Below are 25,605 nucleotides of genomic sequence, written 5' to 3' on the forward strand. Positions count from 1 at the left end.
GTCCTGTGAATTTGAAGTTGCACAGTAAATGGCTGGTGGCGGCACGTGTTTGGACTGTTTTGAAAGAGAGCAGAAATTATAAAGCCACTTCTGAAGAACAGTGCCCATGGAAGTATCTGTAGGAAAGGCATGCAGCAGAAACAGTACATCTATGAGACAGTGAGTGGAGAGAATCTGTTAGAGTGGAGTCATTAATTAACCTAACTGCCCTCTTCTGAATGGAATCTAGAAGCCTGAGAAAGGTTTTGGTTGCACTGCCCCAGATGAGGGAACAATATTCCATGGTAGGGCAGATTTGTGATTTTTACAGAGTGAACAGCTGTTTGGAAGAAAAGTAATGCCGAGAGCAAAAGAGAAAACCAAGTTTTTTTGATGCAGAGGAAGCAATATTTGTAATGTGCTTGTGCCAAGAGAGATTAAGTCAGGCTAATCACCAAAAAAGATATATCAACTTGCCTAGAAATTGGAGTGTCACCAAAGAAAAGCATAGTGGCAGAAGGATCCTTTTTGTGAGATATAAGACAAGACTGAGTTTTAGAAGGATTAAAATCAACTAAATTGTCTTTGCAAATCTCCAGGAATTACCGGGAGATCAGCATTTAAGGAATTGGTAGCAGATATTTGAGAAGTTGAAACTGATTGAGCAGGGCAAGGTTTCTCAAAATGGAAAGTTGAATGCAATCTGCTATCACTGGCAAAACTGTGAATAAGATTTCCAGTCAATGGAAGGTCATAAATATACAAGAGAAAAAGAGTGGAGGAAGGAACTGAACCTTGGGGGACACCAGCATTAGTGGAGAAGTTAGAAGACGGAGCCATCTACCATCACTCTCAGTGAGCAATCAGAGAGAAAACTGGATAACCAATTACAAAAAAGAGTTGGAAAACTATGATGGAAGCTTGTATTTCATTGAACTTTTCCATTGAATTTGTCCATAAATGGGTAACATAAGCCAGAATATCACCAGTGGATCGACATTGTCGGAATCCATACTGGCGATCGTTGATCAGATGGAAGGTTTCTAGGTAGTTTAAGAGTTGACGGTTAATTAATTTCTCCATTACTTTAGAAAGAGTAGAAGTAATTGCAATATGATGATAAATGGATTGGAGCGATTTGTTGCAATGGGACGATAAATGCATTAGCATTAGTAGAGGCATTTGATGCAAGAAAGCAAGCTTATGCAGCATCAGCCAAAAAAAAAAAAAAAAAAACCCACTTCACCCCTCTTTTCGTTCAAAATACCTGTCCAGCTGAGCCTTAAACTTATTTAGGCTATCAACCTCCACTACAAGGGATGGAAGTCTGTTCCACCAACCAACCACCCGCTGGCTAAAGGAAAATTTCCGCACGTCTATCCTACATCTGTCTTTCCTCAATTTGAATTTATGCCCTCTCAGGTGATTATTCTGAGCTAGAGGAAGAATCCCATCAGCATTGAGCATGCTCAAACCATTCAAGGCTTTATACACCTCTATCAGATCATCTCGCTGGTGCCTAGTCTCCAGACACTGTAATTTGCAAAACTTAAGCCTTTTTTCGTAAGAGCACCCCTTTGTTCCATTCACTAATCTTGTTGCCCTTCTCTGTACTCGTTCCGGCAGCTCTACATCCTTCTTGAAATGAGGCCTCCAGACCTGTATACAGTACTCTAGGTGTGGCCTGACCATTGCCTTATACAAGGGAATAATCACCTCCTTGTTTGTTGTTTGTTTGTTTTTTTGGTTTTTAGGAGCATTAGCAACTAAGGCCATATTGCTCCGGGATATGCGGTGGTCATTCCCTGACCTTTCCGCATCCTCCATATTTGGTGGTGACGGACTCGAACCCCGGTCTAATCAAGAAGCGTGTGCTATGCACTGCTGCTCCTTCCCACCTAGCTACGGAGGCGCCAATCACCTCCTTACCCCTGCTGGAAAAATTCCTGTATATCATTGACAATACTCCATGATCTACTCTTGCAGCCCGTCTGCACTGCTCAGAGAACTTCATATCTGCCTGCACAACCACCCCCAAGACCCTTTCATTCTCTACCACTGTCAGTGTTGTACCACAGAGTTGATACGTTGCTCTGGGGTTGCTGTTTCCCATGTGTAGTACTTTACATTTGTCAATGTTAAACTTCATTTGCCACCTCTCAGCCCATCTGCTCAACCTTTCCTGATCCTGTTGCAGCAGCATAGTGTCAGTAGTGTCCTTGACAACCCTGCCAACCTTTGTATTGTCTGCAAACTTGGACATTAAGCTTGATATACCATCATCAGTATCATTTATAAATACAGAAAACAATAATGGACCCAACACTGAGCCCTGAGGGACTCCACTAATAACATTAGTCCACGATGAGCAGTGTCCATTGATTACCGCTCTGTCTTCTCCCCCTCAACCACCCCTTTATCCATAGCAGCAATTTGCCTCCAATGTCACACTGCTCCAATTTGTGTAGCAGTCTTCCATGTGCAACAGTATCAAAAGCCTTTCTAAGATCCAAGTATATAATATCAAAGCTATTCCCTGCATCCAGTTCTTTTGTGACTGCATCATAGTATCCAATCAAATTGGTCAGGCAAGACTTCCCCTTAACAAAGCCATGCTGTGTCCGAGCTATAACTGAAGTCTTGTCTAAATGATCCTGCAGTGCTTCTTTAACCAGTGCCTCCATTAATTTTCCTGGAACAGAAGTTAAGCTTACAGCACTATAATTACTTGTGTCAGCCTTTGATCCTCCTTTGTGAATTGGGGTCACATTTCTTAGTTGGTATGTAAAGCCTAGTAGCTTCCAAGATAAGTTCTTTGAATGCTTCCCATTTTGAATTTGCTGTTGGTAACATCATCAGTTGGTCCCACTGTATAGAATTTAAATACTGTCTCAGTCCATCGTATTCGCCTTTACGGAAGCAATAACCCTTCCCTTTACCCCTAATGGTAGTTACCTCTTTGAGTAAATCCCACTTCAGCACACTGTGATCACTGCCACCTAGTGGTTCATTTATCTGCAGATTCTTAATGCATGAAGAATCACTGCTGATAATCAAATCAAGAGTATTAGTCCCTCTAGTTGCCTCCCGAACATGCTGATGTAGAAAACAATCATCCAATAAATCCACAAAAGCCCTGCTAATGTGTGAGTGACCAGCCCCCAAATTCCAGTCAATATCTGGGAAATTAAAATCTCCCATTATAAGGCTCTCTGATTTACTGGCCCACTCTATTTCTCTGTACTGTTTCTTATTATACTCATCAGATTCATTAGGACAATAGCACACTCCTACTCTCAATTTTGATCTCCCAATGCTTATGTCACACCAAACTGACTCAACACTGCACTGTCCAGGAATGTCGACTGGCTTCACTTCCTTGGTTTTTATGTGTTTCTTAACTAATAGCATAACCCCTCCCCCCTTCCTATCCTGTCTATCCTTTCTGTAGTACGTTGTACTCCCCAAATTCCAGTTCTGCATCCCTTATATCTGTGTGACACCACGTCTCTGATATCCCAACAATATCTGCCTTTGATGTTTTGAGCAATACCTCAAATTCATCAAATTTATTTACTAAACTCCTAGCATTGGTGTACACGCTAGTATACCTGCACCTGTTTCTATTCTTAGCTACCCTAACACAACCCATGTGTTTACCTGTACCGCAATGGCTCCAAGCATGTCCCATCCAAATCCCTCCAAGGATGGGAGGGATTTGTAACCTTTTAGGAACTGGCTGGATATGAGCAAGTTTCCAAGCAGAAGGAAAAACACCTTTGGAATAAGAAAGTGAAAAAAGGCAGCAAAGAACAGGAGTAAATTCAGGAGCACAGGTTTTGAGAACAAGTAGAGAAATACCACCAAAACCTGGAGCTTTCTTTGCATCAAGATCTTCAAAATCCCTCTGACATCCTTTTGACGGAAGTCAACAGGAGGCATTGAATGGAGCATGTTGCGAATGGTGGGAGGCGTTTTACCAAGATCATTAATACATGAGTTGGAAGAAAAATGGGATGCTAGCAGGTCAGCTTTATCCTTGGCCGAAGTGACAACAGAACCATCTGGTGTGGACTGAGGTGGTGAGCAGAGATGGCAAAAGTTGCAGCCAATAGCTTTGGCAGGAGACCAGAATACTCGTCTCCCATTAGGGCAAGAAGCAAGTTTTCTACTCTTAGTCTGTTCAAAATCTAGTTTGGACTGATTAATAACTGTTTTACAATTGTTGCGAGCTTTGGTGTAGGCAGAAAATGAAACTGAAGAAAAGGAAACAAGCCAATTACGATATGCAACGTTCTTCTTTTGAACAACCTTGGCACATTTATTGGAAAACCAAGGTTTAGATAAAGATCGAGATTTTAAAGTGGAGTGTGGGACAAAGGATTCCATTCCTACAAGAATAATTTCCCTGACACAATCTGAGCAAACGTTGACATCAGAAATTTTGAAACAGTAATCTGACCAAGGAAAAGAAGAAAAATCTCTCAGGTTATCCCATTTTGCATTCTTTTAATGCCAAACAATATGAGTTTGGGAATAGCCATGAGATAAAGGCTCCATTGGAGAAGAGACAATCACCAAGTTGTGATCTGAGGTGCCTAAAGGACCACTCACTTCGACCCTGTACTTAGAAGGGTTGTTTGTAAGAAAAAGATAAAGCATGTTTGCTATATGGTTAGGATTGTCCAGTATTCTTGTAGGTAAATGAACAATCTGTGCAAGTTCATTAGTAATTGCAAAAGCCTCAGCATCTTGACCAGCTGGGTTGGTGTGACTAGAAAACAGAAGCCAGCTGGAGTTGTGAACATTAAAATCACTAATCAAAATTACCTCACTGTTAGGAAAGTTGGACTGGATAAAGAAAAGTTGCGGAGAGAGGAAGTCAGAGCTCAAAGTGATTAGTGGAGTTGGGAGAACAGTAGAGACAATAGATGAATTTGACAGAATGAGGTGTGCCTCCATAGCCAGGTGAGCAGTAGCAGCAGTACATAGCGCACACTTGATTAGACCGAGGTTCAAGCCCGTGACCACCAAATACGGAGGATGCGGAAAAGTCAGGGAATGACCACCGCATATCCCTGGAGCAATAAGGCCTTGGTTGCTATTGCTCTTAAAACACAAACAACAAACAAACAGACAGAATGAAGTAGAGTGATTTTATGCCAGAGAAGATCAAAAAGAAAAGATTCTAAATTATTAAGTCTCTGACAGGGAATATCAGAATGGACAAGTACCGCCTTTGAGGCAAAAGGAATCATACAGCAAATAATTTGGACAACTGAGATGAGTAGTAGTTGAATCAACTGATGACTGACATTTTGTCAGAAAAAGTACATGGTTTTGCAGACTGCAAGTGGAAATGAAATTGTTGAGATTAGAATCGAGACCACATATATTTGTGAAATGAACTAGAAGTGTTTGGGAGGTTTAGATCTTTTTGCAGATCTAAACCTCCCAAACTTTTTGCTTTTTGCAGCTTACTCTATCCTGCTTTCTTGATTGAGCTAGATTACAGGATTCAGAGTGCAATCTGGAAATGTTTGGAAAAAAGGCCTAAATGGATTTCAGATGAACTGATGAGGCATATGGCAGAAAAGAAGCATGCATGGGATACATACAAATTAACACATGACACAGAAGCTTATGATAGATACAAGTTCTTCTGTAACCAAGTTACAAAGGAGATTAGGCAGGCGAAGGCAGATTACGAGAAATCTTTGGCAAGGGATGCAAAGAAAAACAACAAAGAGTTCTTTACTTATGTAAACTCTAGAAGGAAGAGGATGAATCAGATTGGTCCACTTGATATCGATGGGTCAACTGTTGATAATCCTGCTCAGGTAGCTAACAAACTAAATGAATATTTTGCATCGACATTCACACATGAGGAGTTATTTAGCGAGGGGAAAGCCAGAGGTGTATTCAACTCTAGCAGTAAGCTAGAGAATCTTGTAATAACTGAGAGTCAAGTGGAGGTGAAATTGTTGAAGATAAACACAAGAAAGGCACCTGGGGTGTATGGGATCTATCCAGTTATATTAAAGGAGGCAGCAAAGGAAGTAAGCAAACCCTTAGCCATAATTATGAGAGCTTCCTTGGACTCAGGGGAGGTATCCACAGACTGGAGATGTGCAAATGTCACCCCAATTCACAAAGGAGGATCAAAGGCTGACACAAGTAATTATAGACCTGTGAGTTTAACTTCTGTTCCAGGAAAATTAATGGAGGCACTAGTTAAAGAAGCACTGCAGGATCATTTAGACAAGACTTCATCTATAGCTCGGACACAGCATGGTTTTGTTAAGGGCAAGTCTTGCCTGACCAATTTGATTGGATACTATGATGCAGCCACAAAGGAACTGGATGCAGGGAATAACTTTGATATTATATACTTTGATCTTAGAAAGGCTTTTGATACTGTTGCACATGGAAGACTGCTGCACAAATTGGAGCAGTGTGGCATTGGAGGCAAATTGCTGCTGTGGATAAAGGGGTGGCTGAGGGGGAGAAGACAGAGTGGTAATCAATGGACATTGCTCATCGTGGACTAATGTTATTAGTGGAGTCCCTCAGGGTTCAGTGTTGGGTCCATTGTTCTTTCCTGTATTTATAAATGATTTTGATCATGGTATATCAAGCTTAATGTCAAAGTTTGCAGATGATACAAAGGTAGGCAGGGTTGTCAAGGACACTACTGACACTATGCTGCTGCAACAGGATCTGGAAAGGTTGAGCAGATGGGCTGAGAGGTGGCAAATGAAGTTTAACATTGACAAATGTAAAGTACTACACATGGGAAACAGCAACCCCAGAGCAACGTATAAACTCTGTGGTACTAAACTGACAGTGGTAGAGAATGAAAGGAACCTGGGGGTGGTTGTGCAGGCAGATATGAAGTTCTCTCTGAGCAGTGCAAACGGGCTGCAAGAGTAGCTCATGGTGTATTGTCAATGATATATAGGAATTTTTCTAGCAGGGATAAGGAGGTGATTATTCCCTTGTATAAGGCAATGGTCAGGCCACACCTAGAGTACTGTATACAGGTCTGGAGGCCTCATTTCAACAAGGATGTAGAGCTGCTGGAACGAGTACAGAGAAGGGCAACAAGATTAGTGAATGGAACAAACGGGTGCTCTTACGAAGAAAGGCTTAAGTTTTGCAAATTACAGTGTCTGGAGACCAGGCACCAGCGAGGTGATCTGATAGAGGTGTATAAAGCCTTGAATGGTTTGAGCATGCTCAATGCTGATGGGATTCTTCCTCTCGCTCAGAATAATCACCTGAGAGGGCATAAATTCAAATTGAGGAAAGACAGATGTAGGATAGACATGCGGAAATTTGCCTTTAGCCTACAGGTGGTTGGTTGGTGGAACAGACTTCCATCCCTTGTCGTGGAAGTTGATAGCCTAAATAAGTTTAAGGCTTAGCTGGACAGGTATTTTGAACGAACAGAGGGGTGAAGTGGAAGTGGTGTGTTTTTTTTTTTTTTTGGCTGATGCTGTATAAGCTTGCTTTCTTGCATCAAATGCCTCTGCTAATGCTAATGTTGCCAGTTGCTGAGCATTGTAGGGGTGTTTTCAGCTTACTTATAGTAAATGTAACCCTTGGTTTACAATAATATTCACTTTATAATAGTTCACATGGTATAGCGTTATTTGTACTTCACATTTAATTCTTTATGAGCAACCATATAATGTCATTCTCAATGCAATTTTGTTACTATATTGCATGCTGAGCTTTGTTTCATGGTGGTGTGACTCATTTGCTGGTTTTTGTGTAAAGGTGTCGTGCTAGGCAGTCTTTGTTGCCTGTCTTTATTCAAACTGATGAATGAGAGTTACAGACTGTCTCATGGAAAGTTTTCCTTTGGCTAGCAAGATGTTAATTATTGGAATAAGTTTCCTCCATGGATAGTTGAGACGAGGAATTTTTATATATGTACACTTAATCCTCTATCAGTGCTGTTGTTGCATATCAGTAGAAAGAGTTTATCCATAAATTCTTCAAGTTGTAGCATCTGGAGACTGGGCACCTGCAAGGTGATCTGATTGAGGTGTACAAGGCCTTAAATTGTTTAAGCGGGCTCAATGCTGATGGGATACTTCCACTTGCTCAGATTAAGAACCTGAGGGGGCATAGATTCAAACTGAGGAAAGACAGTTGTAGAATAAATGTGTGGAAGTTTGCCTGTAGCCTGCGAGTAGTGATTGCTGGAACAGACTACCATCTGTTGTTGTGGAAGTTTGATAGCTTAAATAAATTTAAGGCTGAACTAGACAAACGTTTGGAGTGACCAGATGGGTGAAATGGTAAGGTTTTTTTTTTTTTTTTGGCTGATGCTCTATAAGTTTGGTTTCTTGTATCATATGCCTCAACTAATGATAATGAACTTACACATGTCCAATCAAGTTTATCCATATCAACAAACTGTCTTAATATTGCATTGCATTAAGAAGAATTAGTGCAGGGACAAACACTGTTAATGTATAATGAGTGTGTGATTTGTTACACTTGGTAGTATTGTTTTATAACTTGGTAGTAAGGTATAGAAGCCGTATATAGTCACAAAAGCATATACTACATATGCTTTAGCTGTCATGCCAAAGTAGGAACTTGGTTTCTGGTTTCTTTGGAGAGATTTTGTCCTAGAAATCTTTCTTACTTCATTAACTCAACTTTTTATATAGTGAACAATATTTAACTTTTTTTATTATTTTTTTTTAATAGGGAACAGATTCTTAGAGTAAAAGGAGATGATCGTATACCATTCATTTTGGTAGGGAATAAAGTAGACTTAGAAGATAATCGAAAAGTATCTGTGGAAGATGCTCAAGGAAGGGCCAAAGAATGGGGCGTTGAATATGCAGAAGCTTCAGCAAAAACAAATATCAATGTTGATAAAGTTAGTAACTACAAATGCTTATAATTACTGGAATATTTCTTTGTAAATGTTTATAGAACATAAAAATTTTAACCAATTATTTAATCTGAAATTGCAGTAGGACTACTGCATTGCAATCAGACAGTATATTAATAAAGTCATGTGAGATATTACAAACAGGCATGTATATACTTGCACACACTAGGGGTAAAGTTAGTGAATTTGAACTGAAACTCTGACGTAAGGGATGCAAATGACATGAAAGATTTGGAATACTATGATTAGTATAATGTATACAGAAACAATAGACAGGACAAGAGGAGAGGGGAAAGAATTATGCTCTTGGTTAAGGAATACACAGATTTTAAATGATACACTGAATTGACACAGGTTGCCAATTTAATGTTGAGTCAGTTTCATGTAACGTAAACACTGAGAAAACAAAAATGACAGTTGAGATATGGTATGGCCAGATAATTGTGAAAATGAAATTCATTTAAAAAAAATTAAAACCTATAAAACAAATCAATGTTGTGTTTTTTTGTTTTTGTTTTTTGACATTTTAATCTCCTGTATATTGATCAGAACCTTGTTGTTCGCACACTCAGCAGCAGTTAAATCAGTTATGGTATTCTCGTATTCTTTCTCTAACTTGTGAATCACTAACTGTATGCAACCATCCTGGAGTATAAACAGAAAATTTATTATGTACTTGCAAAACTACTGAGTTTTGCAACTATGTAGAACCCGCATTCAGTTTTTGCCAATCTATGCTGTCTTTTTTTCTAGGTATGGCCTGGCTCGATAGAGTATTCTTGTTGTGCAAGTCTCCGAGTTGCCTTATAATGGAAATACAATTTTTTTTCTGTTGTTAGTAAGTCTTTAACAGAAGAGATAAACAGATGATTATCTCATTATAAAGCTTTGGTTAGGCCATACCTTGACCACCACAAACAGGTTTGGAAACCTCATTTTTGGAAAAATGTAAATCTGTTGGAATGGATGCAAAGAAGGGAATGAGATTAGTGAAGGGAACAAAGGTGTTTTTTTTTTGTTTTTTTTTACCAAGAAGTCTTCAATTGTGCAAAGTGTAGAATCTCATTCTACTCTCCTTACAGGAGATCTGATTGACATGTTTAAGGCTTTTAATGGATTAATTTTAAAGGAATTTTTCAGGATGGTTGCAGAATAAGCTGGTGGAATTTTTTTTTTTTTTTTTTTTTGCCCAGCAGGTAGTTGATCGTTGGAACAAACATCCATCTGGTGTTCTGAATAAATTTACAAAACTAGACCAATTATTAGAGTGGTTGGTTAGCATTAGTAGAGGCATACAATGCAAGAAAGCAAGCCATCAGCCAAAAAAAAAAAAAAAAAAAACCTCCCATTTCACCCCTCCATTTGTTCTAAATGCCTGTCCAGCTCAGCCTTAAATTTATTTAGGCTATCAGCTTCCTCAAAAACTTCCACAAGTGGTGAAATCCATGTTTAGTCTCCAGAGCTAAGTTCCGGTTAACTCTTCCATCATGCAGTATGACTGATGACTTTTGAGGTTATGATGAACATCATGGAGAGATCCAATCTTTCTTACGTTTCGAGGGTACAGCTCTAAAATGGTGTTCTCAGGCCGGCCACTAGTTAGCACAATGGACCAAACCTATCGGTAACTCTTTAGGAGGCTTCCGGATTAGCTAGTGTATAATCTTGCTACCTGTACTCTGCCAGATAGTGACTGGAGGGAGTCCAAATAGTGTTTGTGCGGGGGGGAGGCATTGTCGAGGCCACATTATGTCAAGGATCTAGGTATATTCTTACCATGTGTACGCCATATCCAAAAATTTCATTACTTCATACACCAACAGGGTTAGCCGGGTGGGTAAAGTGCCTGCCTGCCAACCCAAAGGTTGCGGGTTTGAATCCTCCCTCAGGCTTGGATCACAGTAAAATGCAAAAAAATTTGGGAGGTGCATTATGGCCACAGAAGCCGATGCGCCAACAACTAACAAAAAAAAAAAAAAAAAAAAAGTCCCCCCCCCCCCAATTTTTCTTACTATTGAATACACCATGAATTTTCAAACAGATGGAGTAAGCTTATCTGCGAAAAAATCTAAACCTCCCAAACACTTCCTACTTCACATCACAAATATATGTGGTCTCAATTCTAACCTCGACGATGACCATTTCCACTTTCAGTCTGCCAAACCCCATGTACTTTTTCTGACAAAATCTCAGTTATCAGTTGATTCAACTTCTGCTCATCTCAATTGCCCAAATTATTTGCTGTATGATTCCTTTTGCCTAAAAGGTGGTACTTGTGCATATGTCCATTCTGATATTCCCTGTCAGAGACTTGGTAATTTGGAATCTCCTCTTTTCAATCTTGTCTGGCTTAAAATCTCTCTACCTCAGTCTGTTGTCTCTACTGTTCTCCCAACTCCACTAATCACTTGGAGCTCTGACTTCCTCTCTTTCCAACTTTCCTTTCTCCAGTCCAATTTTCCTAAGAGTGAGGTAATTTTGATTGGGGATTTTAATGTTCACAACTTCAGCTGGCTTCCGTTTTCTAGTCACACTGATCCAGCTGGTCGAGATTCTGAGACTTTTGCAATTGCTAATGACCTTGCACAACTTGTTCATTTACCTACAAGAATACCGGACAATCCTAACGATACAGCCAACACGCTTGATCTTTTTTCACAAACAACTCTTCTAAGTACACGGTCGAAGTGATCGGTACTTTAGGCACTTCAGATCACAACTTGATGATTGTCTCTTCTCCAATGGAGCCTTTATCTCATGGATATTCCCAACCTCGTATTGTTTGGCATTACAAGAATGCAAAATGGGATAACCTGCGAGATTTTTCTTCTTTTCCTTGGTCAGATTACTGTTTCAAAATTTCTGATGTCAAAGTTTGCTCAGATTGTGTCAGGGAAATTATTCTTGTAGAAATGGAATCCTTTGTCCCACACTCCACTTTAAAATCTCAATCTTTATCTAAACCTTGGTTTTCCAATAAATATGCCAAGGTTGTTCAAAAGAAGAACGTTGCATATCATAATTGGCTTGTTTCCTTTTCTTCAGTTTCATTTTCTGCCTACACCAAAGCTCACAACAATTGTAAAACAGTTATTAATCAGTCCAAACTAGATTTTGAACAGGCTAAGAGTAGAAAACTTCAGCCAAGGATAAAGCTGATCTGCTAGCATCCCATTTTTCTTCTAACTCATGTATTAATGATCCTGGAAAAACACCTCCCACCATTTCCCACACTCCATTCAATGCCTCCTGTAGTCTTCCGTTAAAAGATGTCAGAAGGATTTTGACAAATCTTGATGCTAAGAAATCTCCAGGTCCTGATGGTGTTTCTCCACTTGTTCTCAAAACCTGTGCTCCTGAACTTACTCTTGTTCTTTGCCGACTTTTTTCACTTTCTTTTTACAAAGGTGTTTTTCCTTCTGCTTGGAAATTTGCTCATATCCAGCCAGTTCCTAAAAAGGATGACAAATCCCTCAAATCCAGTTATCACCCCATTGCAATTACTTCTACTCTTTCTAAAGTAATGGAAAAATCAATTAACTGCCAACTGTTACTACCTAGAAACCTTCTGTCTGATCAACGATCACCAGTATGGATTCCGACAATGTCGATCCTCTGGTGATATTCTGACTTATGTTACCTATTTACAGACAAATTCAGTGGAAAGGTTTTGTGAAACACAAGCAGTTTCTCTTGACATCTCAAAGGCTTTCGATCGTGTTTGGCTAAACAAGCTTCCATCTTATGGTTTGCCAGCTGTTTTTTGTAATTGGTTATCCAGTTTTCTCTCTGATCGCTCACTGAGGGTAATGTTAGATGGTTCTGTCTTCTAACTTCTCCACTAATGCTGGTGTTCCCCATGGTTCAGTTCCTTCCCCCACTCTTTTCCTCTTGAATATTAATGAACTTCTTCCATTGACTGGAAATCCTATCCATAGTTTTGCTGATGACAGAACCTTGCATTCCACTTTCCATTTTAAGAAATCTTGTCCTGCTCAATCAACTCCAACTCTTGAATATCCACCCTCCCAATTCCTTAAATGCTGATCTCCAGGTAATTCTCTAGTGGGGCAAAGACAACTTAGTTCATTTCAATCCTTCTAAAACTCAGTCTTGTCTTATACCTCGCAAAAAGGATTCTTCTGCTCCTTTGCTTATCTTTGGTGACACTCTGATTTCTAAGCAAAATGATATATCCCTTTTGGGGATTACCCTGACTTCTAATCTCTCTTGGCACAAGCACATTACAAATATTGCTCTCCCTGCATCTAAAAAACTTAGCTTTCTCTTTCACTCTCTGCGTAACTTTTCTTCCAAACAGCTGTTCACTCTGTACAAATCACAAATCTGCCCTTCCATGGAATATTGTTCCCACATATACGGCGGTGCACCCAAAACGTCTCTCAGGCTTCTGGATTCCATTCAGAAGAAGGCAGTTAGGTTAATTAATGATTCATCTCTAACAGAATCTCTCCACTCTGGAGAGATTTTTTTTTTTTTTTTTTTTTGGCTGATGCTGCATAAGCTTGCTTTCTTGCATCAAATGCCTCTGCTAATGCTAATGCTCTGTCTCATAGACTTACTGTTTCTGCTGCATGCCTTTTCTATAGATACTTCCATGGGCACTGTTCTTCAGAATTGTCTTCTATAATTCCCGCTCTCTCTTTCAAAACAGTCCAAACACTAGCTGCCACCAGCCAACATCCACCTTACTGTCCAACTTCAAATTCACAGAACCAACTTTTCATCTTCCTTGTCTATTCATTCAACTGCTGTTTTCTGGAACAGCCTTCCTTCATACATATTTCCTGAAAATTACAGTCTACAGAAGTTAGTCTAATGTCAACAAATCTTCTTTCATCTCAACCTCCAACCCAAGCATGGTACTAAGTACTGTAGGTTCTAATACCCTTCGTGTTTTCATAAAAAAAAAAAAAAAAACACAACAAATTGAAGTCTGTTCCACCAATCAACTGCCCACTGGCTAAACGCAAATTTCTGCACATCTATTCTACAACTGTCTTTCCTCAATTTGAATCTGTGCCCCCCTCAGGTTCTTAATCTGAGGAAGAATCCCATCAGCATTCAGCTTGCTCAATCCATTTAAGGCTTTATACGCCTCAATCAGATCACTTTGCAGGTGTCTACTCTCCAGGTACTGCAATTTACAGAACTTGAGCCTATCTTGATAAGAGAACCCCTTTGTTCCCCTCACCAATCTTGTCCTTTGTACTGATTCTAGCAACTCCTCATCCTTCCTAAAATCAGGCCTCCAGACCTGTACACAGTACTCTAGGTGTGGCCAGACCCTTCCCTTGTATAATGGGATAATCACCTCCCTGTCCCTGCTAGCAAAATTCCTCTATATCATTGACAAAACTCCATGACCTGTCCTGGCAGCCCATCTGCACTGCTCCACAAACTTCATATTTGACTGCACAATTATCCCCAGGTCTTTCCACTTTCCTGAATGTAGTACCACACAATTGGTATATTTCTCTTGGGTTTTTGCTACCCATGCACAGTACTTTGCATTTGTCAATGGTAAACTTCAATTGCCACTTCAGCCCATTTGCCCAACTTATCTAAATCCAGTTGGAGTAGCATACTGCCTTTACTGTCATTAAAAACCCTGCCAACCTTTGTATCATCTGCAAACTTGGACATTAAATTTGGTATACCTTCATCAATATCATTGATAAATATACAAAACAACAATGGGCTCAACACCGATCCCTGGGGATCTCCACTAATAACGTTTGTCCATAAAGAGCAGTGTCCATTGATTACCACTCTATCATCTCCCACTCAACCATCCCTTTATCCGTTGTAGCAACTTACACTTAATGCTATAGCTCTCCAATTTGTACAGGAGTCTTCTATGTTCAACAGTATCAAAAGCTTTCCTGAAGTCCAAGTAATTGATATCAAAATTATTTTTGGCATTCAGTTCTTTTGTGACCACATCATAGTATCCAGTCAAATTGGTCAGATAAGTCCTATCTTTTAACAAACTCATGCTGTCTTAACTATTACTGCAGTCTTGTCTAGATGATCCTGCAATGCTTCTTTAACCAGTGATTCCATTGTTTCCCCTGGAACACAAGTTAAACTAAATGGTCTATAGTTACCTGTGTCACCTTTTGAACACCCTTTGTGAATTGATGATACATTTGCAAACCTAGAGTCCATGGGGACCTCCCCGGATTCCAAAGAAGCTCTCATAATTATGGCTAATGTTTTGCTTACTTCCTTTGCTGCCTCCTTTAATGTAATTGGATAAATCCCATCCACCCCAGGTGCCTTTTTTATGTTTAACTTTAACAATTTCTCCTCCACTTTGCTCTCAGTTATTACAAAATCACTTAGCACCCTGTTAGTTTGATAAACTTCTGGCACTTCCCTTATTGAATAACTCCTCATGTGTGAATGTTGATGCAGAATACTCATTCAGTTTATCAGCTACCTGAGCATGATCATCAATAGTCAACCCATCTATGTTAAGTGGTCCAATCCGATTCATCCCTCTTGAGTTTACATAAGTAAAGAAATCTTTGCTGTTTTTCTTTGCATCCTTTGCCATGGATTTCTCATAATATGCCTTCGTGTGCTTAACCTCCTTTGTGACTTTATTACAGACTAGTTTATATCTGCCATAGGCTTCTGTGTCACCTGATACTTTATATGCATTCCATATATTTTTCTTCTCTGCCACAAACCTCATTAGTTCAACTGACATCCATTTAGGCCTAAACCTTGAACAGTATTTCTTAGTTGGAATGAAAAGCCTAGCAGCCTCCAAAATTAAGAATTCAAAGTTGGTAACATCATCAGTTGATCCCACTGTACAGAATTTAAAAATTATCTGAGACCCCTGTAGTCACCTTTTCGAAAGCAAAAGCACTTCCCTTTTGTTAATGGTAGTTATATCCTTAAGTAATTCCTACATCAGTACATTGTGATCACTGTCACCCAGTGGTTCCTTTATCTACAAATTCTTAATGCATGAATAATCACTGCTGATAATCAGATCAAGAGTATTACCCTCTCTGGTTGCCTATCGAACATTTTGCTGTAGAAAACAGTCATCCAATAAATCCACAAAAGTCTTGCTGGTGTGCGAGTGACCAAACCACAAGATAGATTTGGAGAGAAGGATAGATGATGTGGGAAGTAGTTTTTTTATGGCTGATACAGTATAAGCTTGCTTTCTTTCATTATTTACCACTACTAATGCTGGAACACTATAGGACATTATTTGATGACTGTGTAGAGAACGTCATCTCCATCTGAATTCCTTTTCTTCACTGCTGTTTCTAACTTCCCCCACCAATGATTTTAGTGTTTCTTTCCCAAAGTATAAAACTTTCCATTTTGCTTTATTAAACAGCTTTCATTCATCTGACCATCCCTAAATTTTCTCCAAGATATACTGAAAGAGCACTGCCTGGTGCCAATATTTACCAATCTATCTTTGCTTCTACAAATTTTGACATCACTCCATGTTTCCCTTCATCACTGTTATTTAAGAAATTGGAGTGGTCCCAGTATGTATCTCTGAGAACCCTACTTTTTACTCTACCCATTTCTGAAGACTAACCATTAATTTATAACCCTTTGCTTCCTGTCCCCTAGCCATCTCACAATATGTCTAAAGGTATTGCTTGTAATCCTAATATGTTTCAGATTGCATACCAGTCTCTTGTGCTAAAGTACAAATAAACAACATTAAAGTTATTTCTTGAATTAATCATGCATGGTAATGCATGACACTTTTTTTTTTTTTTTTTATGTGTATAATGAAATTCCAACACAAAAGGGTAGTAGAACCAATAGCCCACAGTACTGTGCACAATTTGGGAAGACAAGATTCTTGTTGATGTTAGACTTAAATTTTTGAAGATTTTAAATTTTTTAGAAAATGTGGGTAAAGGAAAGTTCTACCAAATAACAGAAGTAGAAGTGATGAATGAAGAAAAGTTATTGTGAGTTTGAAGTTGGTAGTGAATGCAAGTTGACTGGTTAGTGCACATACTTGTAGAAGACAGTGGTGAAATTACAGATGCCAATTCATGGGAACAATATTTCATAGTAGGGTGGATATTTGAGATTTTTACACTGTCAGTAGCTGTTTAGAATAAGTTTTTTTATGCAGAGGAAGCAATATTTGTGATGTGATTATGCCACGAGAGATAAGTCGGGGTAATCCCTAATAGAGATTATTTGGTAGAACTTTCCTTTACCCACATTCCTAAAAAATTTAAAATCTTCAGAATTAAGTCTAACATCAACAAGAATCTTGTCTTCCCAAATTGTGCACAGTACTGTGGGCTATTGGTTCTACTACCCTTTTGTGTTGGAATTTCATTATACACATAAAAAAAAAAAAAAAGTGTCATGCATTACCATGCATGATTAATTCAAGAAATAACTTGAATGTTGTGATCTTATACAGAAATCTCAGGTCATTGAAGATGAGAATGGGAGCAGTAGACTCTTTTTGTCCCATTGGAGAACTACCTGGAGGTTGACATTTAATATTTAAGAAAATTGGTAGTGGATATTCGAGAAGTTGAAGCTCTGTGTGCAGTGCAAAGTTTTTGAAACTGGAAGGTAGAATGCAGGACCATGCAAAGGGGAGGGGATGCATTGGATGCAGTGCATCCGGGCCTTGAGACAAAAGAGGCATCAAACATTTCTTGAATGGTTATAGTTTAAGAAAAGAAAGGGGCTTCACAAAACAAACAATATATCTTGGTCCCCCCCAGATACCATCACACAGTCCTGGTGAAATTTTGTGTTATCAGAAAAACTGTGGGAAAAAAAAAGGTCATTAATATACAAAAGGAAAGAGTGGAAGAAAAACTGAACCTTGGGAACACCAGCATTAATTGAGAAGGTGAAAGACAAAAACATCCAGCATCATGAGCAGTGGGTGGTCAGAGAGAAAACTGGCTACCTAATTGCAAATACAGGTGGTATTCTATAAGTGGCAGCTTGTATAGTAGACCTTTATGTCAAATGTGATTAGTAACCTTGGAAGTGTTGTGAGCAACTGCTTGAGTTTCACCAAACTTTTTTTTCCATTGAATTTATCCAAAGATGAGTAATATAAATCCACTATCAGTGAATCAACACATGAAATCCATACTGGTGATCATTGATCAAATAGAAGGTTTTGAGATAGTTTTAAGAGTTGTCAGTTGATGGATGTTCCATTACTTTCAAAAGAGTAGAACTAAGCACAATGTGGAGATGGTTGGGAGGGATTTGTTTCCCTTTTTAGGAACAGGCTCAATATGAACAAATTTCCTTGAAAAAGTAATAACACCTGTGGAATGTGAAAGTGTAAAAGAAGGCAACACAAAACAGCAGCAAGCTCTGCACCATAAGTTTCTCCAAGTGGAGATATGACAGAACATTCACAACAGTTGTCAGCAAGATACCCTTGCATCCATCATCATTACAAAAAGAGCTCATCCAGGCCAGGCCATCATTAGTATCCCACCAACATCATGCGCTGGATTTGATGGGATCCCAGAATTTATCCTTAAGAGCGTAAGTTTTTCATCATAGATGCCCTTTTAGGAATCCTAAATGGAATTCTCATAACTCAAAGTTTCCCAACAGCCTGGAACCAATATATAGTTCAGCCAATTCCAAAAACACATGAAGCCACCTCACTATCACAGTTCAGGCCAGTTATGAAAGCATCATGTAATGATGTATCCTCAAAGTCATGAAGAAGCGCCTTCTTCCCATCTTAACCAACCAGGTTCTCCCATGTGATTAACAATTCATCCATTATGCACTGAAATGCAGGTCCACCATCACCAACCTGCTGGCAACCACCAGCACCATTCTGGAGGCTCCGCAAGATAGAGTGGAGATGGCAATTGTTTATCTAGATATCTAGTCTGCCTTCAACTGCATTGACATCTGCCTCCTCCTTCAGCTATGCGAAGAGGGATACCAGATCAAAGGCAATATCCTTGAATTAATGTTGGTTCTTATAACCAAGGCTCTTAACCTGACTGTGAATAAAAAAAATCTTTCCACCCTGGGGAGCCCAGAGAGGACTCCCCAGGGTGGAGTCCTCTCTGGGCTCCTCTTTATGGCTGCCATCCACCCATTCCTGTGCTAGCAAATGGATTTTCTCAGCTAACCAGATAATTTGAAGCTCCTCTATTGGATTCATGAGACCGACCGACCTGGGACTGCTTCCAAAACAGTCAACAGCTTAAAGAAGCTTGTTACATACCTAGCATAATTCTCTCTTAAGATTAATCCAAATAAATCTGCACAAAAGGTGTTCTCACTCGAATCACACACAACTCAACTAAACCTGAAAATCCATGGAGCACAGATCTCGCAGTCATCTTCCACCCTAAACTGAGCTTTAAACACTTTGTTGCGGATATTCACAACAAGGTCTGCCAATCCAGATGGCTTCCACAACAATTCTTTGTCACAGAGTCTGAGTACACTCTTCAGTATATTTACTGGTTTCTTCAGCCAGTCATCACCTATGGATCTGAAATCTGGGTGTTGGAAATGAAAACCACTCCAAAAACCATTTCATCTGTTGGCTTCTTTGTTGGGTGCTCTTCAAGCAAACTTTCACCCCTTACACACGCTTCAGATATTACCAAACTTCTAAACTACAGAAAAGTCACAGAACAGATCTTCACCCTCTGCTTACTCATCTCAATTAAAATGACAGCCCAGATCTTTTTCATTTTCTACCACCTTAAGCGTAGTACCACACAGTTGGTATGTTTCTCTGGGGTTACTTCTACCCATATGCAGTACTTTGCATTTGTCAAGGTTAAACTTCAGTTGCCACTTCTTAGCCCATCTGCTCAAATTATCTAGATCTTGTTGCAGTAACACACTGCCATTATTGTCATTAACAACCCTGCCAACCTTTGTATCATCTGCAAACTTCGACATTAAGCCTGATATACCTTCATCAATATCATTGATAAATATACAAAACAACAGTGGACCTAACACCGAACCCTGTTGGACTCCACTAATAACATTAGTCCACGAAGAGCAGCACCCATTGATTACCACCCTCTGTCTTCTCGCACTTAACCATCCTTTTATCCATTGTAGCAACTTACCCTTAATACCATTCTGCTCCAATTTGTACAATAGTCTTCCATGTGCAACAGTGTCAAAAGCTTTCCTGAAATCCAAATATATTATATCAAAATTATTTTTTGCATCCAGTTCCTTTGAACCACATCATAATATCCTATCAAATTTGTCAGACAAGACTTTCCCTTAACGTGGGTTTGTTAAGGACAAACCCTTAAGCAACCCTTTGTTCCATTCACTAATCTTGTTGCCCTTCTCTATACTCATTCCAACAGCTCTACATCCTTCCTAAAATGAGGCCTCCAGAACTGTATACTGTACTCAATGTGTGACCTGACCATTGCCTTATACAAAGGAATAATCGCCTCCTTATCGCTGCTAGAAGAATTCCTGTATATCATTGACAAATATCATGGTCTACTTTTGCAGACCGTCTGCACTGCTCAGAAAACTTCATATCTGTCTGCACAATTACCCCAGGTCCTTTTCACTCTCTACCTCTGTCAGTGTAGTACCACACAGTTGATACCTTACTCTGGAGTTACTGCTTCCCATGTGCAGTACTTTACATTTGTCAATGTTAAACTTCAGTTGCCACCTCTCAGCCCATCTAACTCAACTTGTCTAAATCCTCTTACAGCAGTGTAAGTGTCATTAACAACCCTGCCGACCTTTGTATCGTCTGCAAACTTAGACATTAAGCCTTATATACCATCCTCAATATCATTAATCAATACAGAAAACAATGGTGGACCCAACACTGAATCCTGGGGGACTCCACTAATAACATTAGTCCATGAAGGACAGTGTCCATTGATTACCACTCTGTCTTCTCCAACTCAACCATCCCTTTATCCATAGCAGCAATTTGCCTCCAATGCCACACTGCTCCAATTTGTGCAGCAGTCTTCCATGTGCAACAGTATTAAAAGCCTTTATAAGATCCAAAAAAATGATATCAAAATTATTCTTTGCATCCAGTTCCTTTGTGACTACATCATAGTATCCAATCAAATTGGTTAGACAAGACTTCCCCTTAACAAACCCATGCTATGCCCGAGCTATAACTTAAGTCTTGTCTAGATGATCCTGCAATGCTTCTTTAACCAGTGTCTCCATTAATTTCCCTGGAACAGAAGTTAAACTAACAGGTCTGTAATTATCTGTCTCCCCCTTTGCTCCTCCTTTGTGGATTGGGGCCACATTTGCACATTTCCAGTCCATGGGTACCTCCCCTGAGTCCAAGGAAGCTGTCATAATTATGGCTATGGGTTTGCCTACTTCCTTTGCTGCTTCCTTTAATATAACTGGATAGATTCCATCCTCCCCAGGTGCATTTCTTATGTTTATCTTCAACAATGTCTCCTCCATTTTATTCTCAGTTATTACAAGGTTATCTAGCCTGCTGCCAAAGTTTAATACACCTCTGGCATTGCCCTCCCTGAATAACTCGTGTGAATGTAGATGCAAAATATTCATTTAGTTTGTTAGCTACCTGAGCAGGATCATCAACAGTTGAACCATCGATATCAAGCCCAAATTACTACAATAGCAATTATATAAACACGTTAAACACTGTGTGTGCACAGTAAGGCTTCAGGCATTACATCTCTGTATTGTATACCAGTACTTCAATTACTTGCCATGTTGCATTCATCATGGAATAAATGATTGCTTTGCTCTTTGCAAAGGTTAATAAATAGCTGTCCTACACCTAGTAGCATAAATTCTAACTTTTCTATGCAATAATGTAGATTATATTTCTAATTTATTCCATGCCTAATTGGCATTAATATCCCCCAAGCATGCTCCATTACCATAATACTATGTCTGTAAAAGTGTCCAATTGCAGATTTGCATGTTTCACAGATTGAAAAACCCAGAATAATTTGGGAGAGAGGGCCTTATACCCTCCATATGAAATCTATTAACCACAGTTTGCAATATGAAGAGGACTAAAAATTTCTCCAGTTGTTGACAGGAATCAAAACCAGACTTCTCCAAACAAATGGCAGACCAATGTATCATGCCCACTAGGCTACCACAGAAAGTTGGACATATAGGAATATTTCAAAATTTCAGTTCTTTCCAATAAGTGCTTTGAGAGATATGAGACCTTGAAGTCAGGAAATTATTTTATAGTTGCTATATATGTATGTATCTTAGAGTGTCGATAATTCAAACTAATTGGGACCAGGGTAGTTCGGACTTCAGATTTGTTCGGATTTTTGAACTTTTCAAAAATACTGTTTGCAGACTAAAAAAAAAAAAAAAGTTTAGTAAGTAACACTGAGTTATTGTACTTACATATTTCAGATTTATTCATAGGTAACAAAAAAAAAAAGGAACTTTCAGCCACAATAACACATGTATAGGCCTTTAACGAAAATAATTACTTATTTTTTTCAAACTTCATTTCATTGCTGCCAGATCTCTCACTGTTTTCAGCAAGAGTAATTGAGTTGGACAGCATTCAGTTTTTTTGTCGATTTTCATGTATCATTTAATTTTGTTAATTGATAATGTAATAAAAGTATAAATTTGTGCTTTATATCTTCATTTTTATAGCCTCAGGATAATATTCCTCTGATTTTTCGCTTAATAGAATCAATATTCAATTTAAAAATGATCACAATAACCGGCACTTGCTGTAATTATTTTATGGCACCAGCATAAAAAATAAGTGCTGGCTCGTTCAGATTATTGGCATTTGGATTTTTGACTCTACTGTATTTATTTTACTTTTCATGTGTTTATAAAAATTCTCCAGGTGGGGTTTCAAGATATTTATTTTATGAATCTTTACAATTGTATCTATAAATAGTGATGCTTGACATTTATTTAGTATGCTTATTTTATTTGTCTAGGTCTTTTATAGTCTTCTGCATGAAATTAAGAAATCCAAATTAGAAGAATCCAAAAAAACAAACAACAGTACCAAAAATGGACAAACTAGAATGAGGAAATGTATAATTCTATAGGTCTACTTTTGGAATGCCATCACTATGTATATTTGTTATTTTTCTTTTTTTTTTTTTCTTTTCTACAAGCTCAAAGCTCTTTCATTCCATTATATGTACATGAATTTTACTTTTCACTTAATCTGAAGGAATGAAGAAAACATTATTTTGAGAATATTGGTATGTATAAAGTGGAAAAAAATATGGATATGTCGGTACATTTATTTACAATTTGTTAATAAGACCTGGTTAAACTCTAACTATTTATTTTCAAAATTAATAATAATCTCTATATATCTTTACTGTGTCCTGCAGCATAATACTTGAATAGCATATTACAATTTCAGATTTAATTGATTTCATTTATGCTGCATTTTTAATTTATTAAAATTTATTATTCATAAGGTGCAGATAACAATTTCTATTTTATTAAAAAAAAAAACTTTTAGTGGCATTTGCTACTATTTAAAAACTGCATATGCAGTCAGTTTTGTGATGTTTGATATAACAAAAGCAGCTTTTTTTTTTTTTTTCCCAGTTTTGCATTAGTCGTATTTTGAATAATTATTCATTTGATTGTTCTAGGGTGGTTCATAGCTCATTTTGTATTTAGTCCCTCTCTGCTAGGAACCTTTATATTAACTTTTGTGTGTATATTTTTCAATTAACTTTAAACAAAACTACTTTTATATTAAAAATAGTTCTTTATATAGGCATAAATTTTAGGTAATGCAAAATACTTTTGTTAGGTTGCACCAAACCAGCATGGGACTGCACTAACTTCACAAAGACAAAAGAAAAAAAAAATTTGAATAGCACTTTACAATGAGTTCAGAATTTTTTTTTCATTGAGAATGAAAAAAATTGATTTCATTTTTAATTTATTTTAATAAGATAATAAGGTGTTTAAATTTGTTGTTGAGGAGGGGGATGGAATATTACAATTCTTTTGTTTATCTATTTTGGCATGGTGACATCCTTGGGAACTTTCTTCCAAGTTTTCTTTCAACTTTTTATTTTTAATTTCCAGTTTCCAAGTGTAATGATCCTTTTTCATATTAACTGTTATCCATGATATTCAAGTGATTTTTATTTATAATATCTTTTGCTTTTTATTCAAACCCAGCAAGCTGGAATACCATTTCAGGTTTAGATGTAAAAAATTTCAGCAGTTTGTGGCCACAAGTAAGGAAGTTGCAGATTCTAGTTCGTACAATGGCACAAAAATACAAAGCCAATTATGAACTGTAGTGCTGAAATTTCTGGCTATTCTATATAATTAAAATATATATATATTTATTTATACAATTGCAGTAAACTCTTATGGCCTCAGCCATCTTGCAAGTAAATGAAAATTTTATTTATAAATTTCCCAAACAAAACATTTCACAAAGGATTAAACAGTATTACTTGAATGATTTTAACTACTGACCCATGAGAGAGAGAATTGCATGCAATTACATGACAGCTATGCCATTTTCATTATGAAACGTAAATGCTGACATTAGAAGTTTATCCTGATGATATTTCTCCACTACTTAAAACCTTTCTTTTAGCATTAGTAGAGGAATATGATGCAAGAAAGCAAGCTTATGCAGCATCAGCCAAAAAAAAAAAAAAACAACACACTCCCATTTCACCCCTCCACCATTCGTTCGAAATACCTGTCCAGCTGAGCCTTAAATTTATTTAGGCTATCAACTTCCACAATAAGCAATGGGAGTCAGTTCCACCAACCAACTACCCACTAGCTAAAGGCAAATTTCCATATATCTGTCTTTCCTCAATCTGAATTTATGCCGTCTCAGGAGATTATTCTGAGCAATAGGAAGAATCCCATCGGCATTGAGTATGCTCAAACCATTCAAGCCTTTATACACCTCTATCAGATCACCTCGCCGGTGCCTAGTCTCCAGACACTGTAATTTGAAAAACTTAAGCCTTTCTTCGTAAGAGCAACCCTTTGTTCCATTCACTAATCTTGTTGTCCTTCTCTATACTCATTCCAGCAGCTCTACATCCTTCTTCAAATGAGGCCTCCAGACCTGTATACAGTACTCAAGGTGTGGCCTGACCATTGCCTTATACAAGGAAATAATCACCTCCTTATCCATGCTAGAAAAATTCCTGTATATCATTAACAAGACACCATGAGCTACTCTTGCAGCCCGCCTGCACTGCTCAGAGAACTTCATATCTGCCTGCACAATTACCCCAGGTCCTTTTCATTCTCTACCACTGTCAGTGTAGTACCACAGAGTTGATACGTTGCCCTGGAGTTGCTGTTTCCCATATGTAGTACTTTACATTTGTCAATGTTAAACTTCATTTACCACCTCTCAGCCCATCTGCTCAACCTTTCCAGATCCTGTTGCAGCAGCATAGCGTCAGTAGTGTCCTTAACAACCCTGCCAACCTTTGTATCATCTGCAAACTTGGACATTAAGCTTGATATACCATCATCAATATCATTTATAAATACAGAAAACAATAATGGACCCAACACCGAACCCTGAAGGACCCCATTAATAACATTAGTCCACGATGAGCAGTGTCCATTGATTACCACTCTGTCTTCTCCCCTTTATCCATAGCAGCAATTTGCCTCCAATGCCACACTGCTCCAATTTGTGTAGCAGTCTT

At 38.3% G+C, this 25,605-nt stretch overlaps 1 protein-coding gene across 1 annotated transcript in view; it reads left to right on the top strand.

Moving 5' to 3' along the window:
- The window catches only part of LOC150090446 (ras-related protein Ral-A-like), a 66,680-nt gene extending 43,697 nt beyond the window's left edge, over nucleotides 1-22,983 (top strand). Inside the window, exons 4-5 of the mRNA XM_090390316.1 lie at nucleotides 8,707-8,881; nucleotides 22,870-22,983. Coding sequence (XP_090246442.1) covers nucleotides 8,707-8,881; nucleotides 22,870-22,983 — 289 coding nt within the window. The remainder of the gene's footprint in view (nucleotides 1-8,706; nucleotides 8,882-22,869) is intronic.
- Nucleotides 22,984-25,605: the final 2,622 nt, after the last annotated feature.

Source organism: Mastigoproctus giganteus, chromosome 2 (genome assembly GCF_048544385.1).
Source record: "Mastigoproctus giganteus isolate SK-2022 chromosome 2, ASM4854438v1, whole genome shotgun sequence".
Lineage (NCBI taxonomy): Eukaryota > Metazoa > Arthropoda > Arachnida > Uropygi > Thelyphonidae > Mastigoproctus > Mastigoproctus giganteus.